Source organism: Sebastes umbrosus, unplaced genomic scaffold, assembly GCF_015220745.1.
Source record: "Sebastes umbrosus isolate fSebUmb1 unplaced genomic scaffold, fSebUmb1.pri scaffold_98_arrow_ctg1, whole genome shotgun sequence".
NCBI lineage: Eukaryota > Metazoa > Chordata > Actinopteri > Perciformes > Sebastidae > Sebastes > Sebastes umbrosus.
The window spans coordinates 15,001-25,000 of NW_023618543.1; the positions used below are offsets into that span (position 1 = coordinate 15,001).

A 10,000-nucleotide genomic window follows, 5' to 3' on the forward strand; every position below is an offset into this window, starting at 1 on the left:
GTCTGAGTGTGTGTGTGTGTGTGTGTGTGTCTGTGTGTGTGTGTGTCTGTGTGTGTGTGTGTGTGTGTCTGTGTGTGTGTGTGTGTGTGTGTGTGTCTGTGTGTGTCTGTGTGTGTCTGTGTCTGTGTGTGTCTGTGTGTGTGTGTCTGAGTGTGTGTGTGTGTGTGTGTGTGTGTGTGTGTGTCTGTGTGTGTGTGTGTGTGTGTGTCTGTGTGTGTGTGTGTCTGTGTGTGTGTGTGTGTGTGTGTGTGTGTGTGTGTGTGTGTGTGTGTGTGTGTGTCTGTGTGTGTGTGTGTGTGTGTGTGTGTCTGTGTGTGTGTGTGTGTGTGTGTGTGTGTGTGTGTCTGTGTGTGTGTGTGTGTGTGTGTGTGTGTGTGTGTGTGTGTGTTACAGCACCAGTGGAAGTATTTTAACGCCGTGTCGGAGAAGCCGGTGAGTCGCGCTGACTTCATGTCCGTCCTCAGTGACGTTGAATACGTCCTCATCAAGGCGTCTTACGGGACCCGCCTGCAGCAGAGCAGGTACACAACGCCCCATAACAACATATAGATATATGAAAGGTGTAATACACACCAGGTAGGTCACATGACTGACTGGCAGTTATCTGTGTGATGATAGGTTGAAGCAGCAGTGATGTCATTTCCTGTCTGTGTGTTTAAGGATCTCTAACATCACCATGGAGACGGCAGTGGAGGCGGAGTCAGGACAGAGAGGGGGGGGCGTGGCCAAACAGATCGAGTCCTGCATCTGTCCACCTGGATACAGCGGACTGTCCTGTCAGGTACCTGTCACCATGGCAACCACAGACACAATGCTACTAGTTATACTCTAACCTGTCTCTCTCTAACCTGTCTCTCTGTCTCTCTCTAACCTGTCTCTCTGTCTCTCTCTAACCTGTCTCTCTAAACTGTCTCTCTGTCTCTCTCTAAACTGTCTCTCTGTCTCTCTCTAACCTGTCTCTCTAAACTGTCTCTCTGTCTCTCTCTAAACTGTCTCTCTGTCTCTCTCTAACCTGTCTCTCTAAACTGTCTCTCTGTCTCTCTCTAAACTGTCTCTCTGTCTCTCTCTAACCTGTCTCTCTTCAACCTGTCTCTCTCTAACCTGTCTCTCTGTCTCTCTAAACTGTCTCTCTGTCTCTCTCTAACCTGTCTCTCTAACCTGTTTCTCTCTAACCTGTCTCTCTGTCTCTCTCTAAACTGTCTCTCTGTCTCTCTCTAACCTGTCTCTCTAACCTGTCTGTCTCTAACCTGTCTCTCTGTCTCTCTAACCTGTCTCTGTCTCTCTCTAAACTGTCTCTCTGTCTCTCTCTAACCTGTCTCTCTCTAACCTGTCTGTCTCTATCTGTCTCTCTGTCTCTCTGTCTCTCTAACCTGTCTCTCTGTCTCTCTAACCTATCTCTCTGTCTCTCTCTAAACTGTCTCTCTCTCTCTCTCTCTAACCTGTCTCTCTGACCTGTCTCTCTCTCTCTCTCTCTAACCTGTCTCTCTCTAACCTGTCTCTCTCTCTCTCTCTCTCTCTAACCTGTCGCTCTCTAACCTGTCTCTCTCTCTCTCTAACCTGTCTCTCTGTCTCTCTAACCTATCTCTCTGTCTCTCTAAACTGTCTCTCTCTCTCTCTCTAACCTGTCTCTCTGACCTGTCTCTCTCTCTCTCTCTCTAACCTGTCTCTCTCTAACCTGTCTCTCTCTCTCTCTAACCTGTCTCTCTCTAACCTGTCTCTCTCTCTCTCTCTCTCTAACCTGTCTCTCTCTAACCTGTCTCTCTCTCTCTCTAACCTGTCTCTCTGTAACCTGTTTGTCTCTCTGACCTGTCTCTCTCTCTCTCTCTAACCTGTGTCTCTCTCTGACCTGTCTGTCTGCAGGAGTGTGCAGCAGGTTTCTTCCATCAGTCTCTGTCTGAGTTGTCGTCTCAGATTCAGAAGTCTCTGTTTGTTCGTCCGTGTGTTCGATGTCTCTGCAACAAGCACAGCGAGAGCTGCGATGCGGAGACTGGAGCCTGTCAGGTAACACGCTGACGCTGACGCTGACGCACGCTGATGCACGCTGACGCACGCTGACGCTGACGCACGCTGGCGCACGCTGGCGCACGCTGACGCACGCTGACGCACGCTGACGCACGCTGACGCAGTAGATGTCAGTAGATGTCAGTAGATGTCAGTAGATGTCAGTAGAAGTAGATGTCAGTAGATGTCAGTAGATGTCAGTAGAAGTAGATGTCAGTTGATGTCAGTAGATGTCAGTAGAAGTAGATGTCAGTAGATGTCAGTAGATGTCAGTAGATGTCAGTAGAAGTAGATGTCAGTAGATGTCAGTAGAAGTAGATGTCAGTAGATGTCAGTAGATGTCAGTAGAAGTAGATGTCAGTAGATGTCAGTAGATATCAGTAGATGTCAGTAGATGTCAGTAGAAGTAGATGTCAGTAGATGTCAGGGGATGTCAGTAGAAGTAGATGTCAGTAGATGTCAGGAGATGTCAGTAGATGTAGATGTCAGTAGATGTCAGTAGATATCAGTAGAAGTAGATGTCAGTAGATATCAGTAGATGTCAGTAGATGTCAGTAGAAGTAGATGTCAGTAGATGTCAGTAAATGTCAGTAGAAGTAGATGTCAGTAGATGTCAGTAGAAGTAGATGTCAGTAGAAGTAGATGTCAGTAGATGTCAGTAAATGTCAGTAGAAGTAGATGTCAGTAGATGTCAGTAGAAGTAGATGTCAGTAGAAGTAGATGTCAGTAGATGTCAGTAGAAGTAGATGTCAGTAGATGTCAGTAGAAGTAGATGTCAGTAGAAGTAGATGTCAGTAGAAGTAGATGTCAGTAGATGTCAGTAGAAGTAGATGTCAGTAGAAGTAGATGTCAGTAGAAGTAGATGTCAGTAGATGTCAGTAGAAGTAGATGTCAGTAGAAGTAGATGTCAGTAGATGTCAGTAGAAGTAGATGTCAGTAGAAGTAGATGTCAGTAGAAGTAGATGTCAGTAGATGTCAGTAGAAGTAGATGTCAGTAGAAGTAGATGTCAGTAGATGTCAGTAGAAGTAGATGTCAGTAGATGTCAGTAGAAGTAGATGTCAGTAGAAGTAGATGTCAGTAGAAGTAGATGTCAGTAGATGTCAGTAGAAGTAGATGTCAGTAGAAGTAGATGTCAGTAGATGTCAGTAGAAGTAGATGTCAGTAGATGTCAGTAGAATGATATTTGTGTTTTTCTCGTTCAGGACTGTCAGCATCACACCAGTGGGCGGAACTGTGAGCTGTGTGCCCCGGGGCATTATGGGAATGTGAGCGGCTCCATCAGTGACTGCTCGCCGTGTGCCTGCCCCCTACTGGAAAACAGGTACCACTGCACTCTGTTTACTTACCTATACCTGCCCCCTACTGGACAACAGGTACCACTGCACTCTGTCTCACGTTTTATTTTATTTCATTGACTTTAACTGTGTGTGTGTGTGTGTGTGTGTGTGTGTGTGTGTGTAGTTTCAGTCCCGCTTGTGTGTCAGAAGGAGCGTTTGGTGATTTCCACTGCACCGCCTGTCAGACGGGATACGAGGGGAGATACTGTGAGAGGTGAGTCATGACATACAGGTAGAGAGAGGTGAGTCATGAGATCATACAGGTAGAGAGAGGTGAGTCATGAGATCATACAGGTAGAGAGAGGTGAGTCATGACATCATACAGGTAGAGAGAGGTGAGTCATGACATCATACAGGTAAAGAGAGGTGAGTCATGACATCATATAGGTAAAGAGAGGTGAGTCATGACATCATACAGGTAAAGAGGTGAGTCATGACATCATACAGGTAAAGAGAGGTGAGTCATGACATCATATAGTTAAAGAGAGGTGAGAGTCATGACATCATATAGGTAAAGAGAGGTGAGAGTCATGACATCATATAGGTAAAGAGAGGTGAGAGTCATGACATCATACAGGTAAAGAGAGGTGAGAGTCATGACATCATATAGGTAAAGAGAGGTGAGAGTCATGACATCATATAGGTAAAGAGAGGTGAGAGTCATGACATCATACAGGTAAAGAGAGGTGAGAGTCATGACATCATACAGGTAAAGAGAGGTGAGAGTCATGACATCATACAGGTAGAGAGAGGTGAGAGTCATGACATCATACAGGTAAAGAGGTGAGAGTCATGACATACAGGTAAAGAGAGGTGAGAGTCATGACATCATACAGGTAAAGAGAGGTGAGTCATGACATCATATAGTTAAAGAGAGGTGAGAGTCATGACATCATATAGGTAAAGAGAGGTGAGAGTCATGACATACAGGTAAAGAGAGGTGAGAGTCATGACATCATATAGTTAAAGAGAGGTGAGAGTCATGACATCATATAGGTAAAGAGAGGTGAGAGTCATGACATACAGGTAAAGAGAGGTGAGTCATGACATCATATAGTTAAAGAGAGGTGAGAGTCATGACATCATATAGGTAAAGAGAGGTGAGAGTCATGACATACAGGTAAAGAGAGGTGAGTCATGACATCATATAGTTAAAGAGAGGTGAGAGTCATGACATCATATAGGTAAAGAGAGGTGAGAGTCATGACATACAGGTAAAGAGAGGTGAGAGTCATGACATCATACAGGTAGAGAGAGGTGAGAGTCATGACATCATACAGGTAAAGAGAGGAGTCATGACATCATACAGGTAAAGAGAGGTGAGAGTCATGACATACAGGTAAAGAGAGGTGAGAGTCATGACATCATATAGGTAAAGAGAGGTGAGTCATGACATATAGTTAAAGAGAGGTGAGTCATGACATCATATAGTTAAAGAGAGGTGAGAGTCATGACATCATATAGGTAAAGAGAGGTGAGTCATGACATCATATAGGTAAAGAGAGGTGAGAGTCATGACATCATACAGGTAAAGAGAGGTGAGTCATGACATCATATAGTTAAAGAGAGGTGAGAGTCATGACATCATATAGGTAAAGAGAGGTGAGAGTCATGACATACAGGTAAAGAGAGGTGAGTCATGACATCATATAGTTAAAGAGAGGTGAGAGTCATGACATCATATAGGTAAAGAGAGGTGAGAGTCATGACATACAGGTAAAGAGAGGTGAGTCATGACATCATATAGTTAAAGAGAGGTGAGAGTCATGACATCATATAGGTAAAGAGAGGTGAGAGTCATGACATACAGGTAAAGAGAGGTGAGAGTCATGACATCATACAGGTAGAGAGAGGTGAGAGTCATGACATCATACAGGTAAAGAGAGGAGTCATGACATCATACAGGTAAAGAGAGGTGAGAGTCATGACATACAGGTAAAGAGAGGTGAGAGTCATGACATCATATAGGTAAAGAGAGGTGAGTCATGACATATAGTTAAAGAGAGGTGAGTCATGACATCATATAGTTAAAGAGAGGTGAGAGTCATGACATCATATAGGTAAAGAGAGGTGAGTCATGACATCATATAGGTAAAGAGAGGTGAGAGTCATGACATCATACAGGTAAAGAGAGGTGAGTCATGACATCATATAGTTAAAGAGAGGTGAGAGTCATGACATCATATAGGTAAAGAGAGGTGAGAGTCATGACATACAGGTAAAGAGAGGTGAGTCATGACATCATATAGTTAAAGAGAGGTGAGAGTCATGACATCATATAGGTAAAGAGAGGTGAGAGTCATGACATACAGGTAAAGAGAGGTGAGTCATGACATCATATAGTTAAAGAGAGGTGAGAGTCATGACATCATATAGGTAAAGAGAGGTGAGAGTCATGACATACAGGTAAAGAGAGGTGAGAGTCATGACATCATACAGGTAGAGAGAGGTGAGAGTCATGACATCATACAGGTAAAGAGAGGAGTCATGACATCATACAGGTAAAGAGAGGTGAGAGTCATGACATACAGGTAAAGAGAGGTGAGAGTCATGACATCATATAGGTAAAGAGAGGTGAGTCATGACATATAGTTAAAGAGAGGTGAGTCATGACATCATATAGTTAAAGAGAGGTGAGAGTCATGACATCATATAGGTAAAGAGAGGTGAGTCATGACATCATATAGGTAAAGAGAGGTGAGAGTCATGACATCATACAGGTAAAGAGAGGTGAGTCATGACATCATATAGTTAAAGAGAGGTGAGAGTCATGACATCATATAGGTAAAGAGAGGTGAGTCATGACATCATATAGGTAAAGAGAGGTGAGAGTCATGACATCATACAGGTAGAGAGAGGTGAGTCATGACATCATATAGGTAAAGAGAGGTGAGAGTCATGACATCATATAGGTAAAGAGAGGTGAGAGTCATGACATCATACAGGTAGAGAGAGGTGAGAGTCATGACATCATACAGGTAAAGAGAGGTGAGATCGTTGCATCTGTTATTACATCTTTAATACAACATTTATTTTGAAATCTGACCTCAGTCTGACATCAGAGGAAGCTCAGCGAATCAGCTGAGAGCTGCTGTGACATCACACTGATTGTATGCTGTCGTCCTGCAGGTGTTCTGTTGGTTACTATGGTAACCCCTCGTCGCCAGGCGGGTCGTGTTGGCGATGCGGCTGCAGCGGGTGGGGCTCGCTGCAGCCGCTGTGTGACGCGCTGAGTGGACAGTGTGAATGTAAGGCCGGGGTCAAAGGTCAGTCATGTGACCAGTGTGATGAGAGGCACGTCCTGCAGGGAGGAGAGTGTGTGTGTGAGTACCAACACACACAGACACACACATGTTCACGTGCCGCGTGTTATCAGAGGTCATTACGTGTGTTTATTTCTGACCCCAGCGTGCGATGACGAGTGCACCGGCGTTCTGTTGGACGACCTGGATAAAATACACAACCACTTCCTGTCTGTCAACCTGAGCGGCGTTGCCATGGCACCGTACCGCCAGCTGCTGTTGCTGGAGAACCAGACCAGAGACATCCAGGTAAACCCTCAATGCTGCCCTCTGGTGGTATATATATATATATATATATATATATATATATATACTGTATAGGGTCACAACAATCTGCAGGTTACTTTATATATACTGGAAAAACAAAGTTGTTTAACTTGTGTTTGGTGGATTATTTCTCTGTTGTATCAATGCTAATGGTCATTGTATTCTACATCGTTGGAAAGCCTGTTTATTTACCTTCACAATGATGTCACACTTGTAAGGATCATGTATTTGTGGGATGAGCAGCACAGCTGATTATGTGGGGAGCGCCCAAGAAAAATTTGCCAAAATGCACTGCCAATGGTAAACAGTGTATTCTCATAAGACTACCAGGAAGCCTGCAATGACTGCCCTTCACCGTCAGGCCCGTTGGCGCTGGTGTCGACAACACAGACAATGGAACCTGAACATGTGGGGGAATGTCATGTTCAGTGATGAGTCCAGGTTCTGTCTGCCAAAGTTAGATGGCAGTGTCAAAGTATGGAGACGACGTGGAGAACGCTCTGCTGATTGTTGCACCGATGGAGTAACAGCTTTTGGTGGGGTCAGTGTCATGGTGTGGGGGGGGGCATCTCCCTCACTGGCAAAACAAGGCTTGTCATCATTGAAGGCCATCTCAATGCAGGGAGATATCAGGATGACATTCTGCAGCCAGTGGCGATCCCATATCTCCACAATCTGGGACCTAACTTCATCCTCCAAGAAACAACGCCCCCCCCCCACAGAGCCAGGGTTATCACAGACTACCTCCACAATGTGGGAGTAGAGAGAATGGAACGGCCTGCCAAGAGTCCACACCTCAACCCAATTCAACACTTGTAGGATCAGCTTGGGCGTGCTGTACGTGTTAGAGTGACCAACACAACCACGCTGGCTGACCTGCAACCAATCCTGGTTGAGGAATGGAGCTCCATCCCACAGCAACGTGCGACCAGGTTGGTGACCAGCATGAGGAGGAGGTGCCAGGCTGTTGTGGCTGCGTATGGATCTTCCACCGCTACTGAGGCTCCTGACGGTGGATTCAATCAATCAATATGTCTTGTTTGTTCCTTGTTACTGATAGAGAGTTCAATCATCCACCAAACAACTCAAAACAAGAGTCAATACCAAAAGGAGAATACACTGTTTACCATTGACGGAGCATTTTGGCAAATTTTTCTTGGGCGTTACCCACATAATCAGCTGTGCTGCTCATGCCACAAATGCATGATCCTTACAAGTTGGACATCATTGTGAAGGTAAATAAACAGGCTTTCCAATGATGTAAAATACAATGACCATTAACATTGATACAACAGAGAAATAATCCATCAAACACAAGTTTCCGAACTTTCTTTTTCCAGTTTATATATATATATATAAAGTAACCTGCAGGTTGAACCTCATCCAGCATGTTTCATCTTGTGTTCAACAATCACTGTGTGTGTATGTGGCTTTATGACCATATATATTATATATATATATAGTATATATATATATATATATATATGTATATGTACAGTAACATGTTACCTGCTGTGTGTTTAACAATCACTGTGTGTGTGTGTGTGTGGGTGTGGCTTTATGACCATATATACAGTATGTTATATATATAAAGTAACATGTTACCTGCTGTGTGTTCGTACAGGTGGTGTTTTCAGGAAACAGCTCTGTCGCTCTGCGTCTGTCCAGAGTAGAAGATGAGTTAAATCATTTGACCTCTGACCTCAGCGCTCTGCTGCAGCAGGTATCCATGGTGTTTTTCTCTTGTTAGACAGTAATATTTCCCCTTTTATATGAATATGGAAATACCTAAACCGTGCTGAAGGTTGAATCTGAATCTGTAAACATAGATTATAACACATTAAATACATAGAACACAGGTTCATCTGTAAACATAGATTATAACACATTGAATACATAGAACACAGTGTCATCTGTAAACATAGATTATAACACATTAAATACATAGAACACAGTGTCATCTGTAAACATAGATTATAACATATTAAATACATATTAAATACATAGAACACAGGTTCATCTGTAAACATAGATTATAACATTAAATACATAGAACACAGGTTCATCTGTAAACATAGATTATAACACATTAAATACATAGAACACAGTGTCATCTGTAAACATAGATTATAACACATTAAATACATAGAACACAGTGTCATCTGTAAACATAGATTATAACACATTAAATACATAGAACACAGTGTCATCTGTAAACATAGATTATAACACATTAAAAACAGAACACAGTGTCATCTGTAAACATAGATTATAACACATTAAATACATAGAACACAGTGTCATCTGTAAACATAGATTATAACACATTAAATACACAGAACACAGTGTCATCTGTAAACATAGATTATAACACATTAAATACATAGAACACAGGTTCATCTGTAAACATAGATTATAACACATTAAATACATATAACACAGTGTCATCTGTAAACATAGATTATAACACATTAAATACATAGAACACAGGTTCATCTGTAAACATAGATTATAACACATTAAATACATAGAACACAGTGTCATCTGTAAACATAGATTATAACACATTAAATACACAGAACACAGTGTCATCTGTAAACATAGATTATAACACATTAAATACATATAACACAGTGTCATCTGTAAACATAGATTATAACACATTAAATACATAGAACACAGTGTCATCTGTAAACATAGATTATAACATATTAAATACATATTAATACATATAACACAGGTTCATCTGTAAACATAGATTATAACACATTAAATACATAGAACACAGTGTCATCCGTAAACATAGATTATAACACATTAAATACATAGAACACAGTGTCATCCGTAAACATAGATTATAACACATTAAATACATAGAACACAGTGTCATCCGTAAACATAGATTATAACACATTAAATACATAGAACACAGTGTCATGCGTAAACATAGATTATAACACATTAAATACATAGAACACAGGTTCATCCGTAAACATAGATTATAACACATTAAATACATATAACACAGTGTCATGCGTAAACATAGATTATAACACATTAAATACATAGAACACAGGTTCATCCGTAAACAT

General features: G+C 42.1%; 1 protein-coding gene across 1 annotated transcript in view; it reads left to right on the forward strand.

Annotated features, from left to right (window-relative positions):
- lama1 (laminin, alpha 1) overlaps positions 1-10,000 on the forward strand; it is a gene marked incomplete at its 5' end in the record, with an annotated part of 42,046 nt that overhangs the window by 14,364 nt on the left and 17,682 nt on the right. The window contains 8 exons of the mRNA XM_037763358.1: positions 394-521; positions 661-781; positions 1,861-2,001; positions 3,205-3,323; positions 3,464-3,553; positions 6,469-6,662; positions 6,748-6,890; positions 8,533-8,631. Of these exons, the coding sequence (XP_037619286.1) occupies positions 394-521; positions 661-781; positions 1,861-2,001; positions 3,205-3,323; positions 3,464-3,553; positions 6,469-6,662; positions 6,748-6,890; positions 8,533-8,631 (1,035 nt within the window). The remainder of the gene's footprint in view (positions 1-393; positions 522-660; positions 782-1,860; positions 2,002-3,204; positions 3,324-3,463; positions 3,554-6,468; positions 6,663-6,747; positions 6,891-8,532; positions 8,632-10,000) is intronic.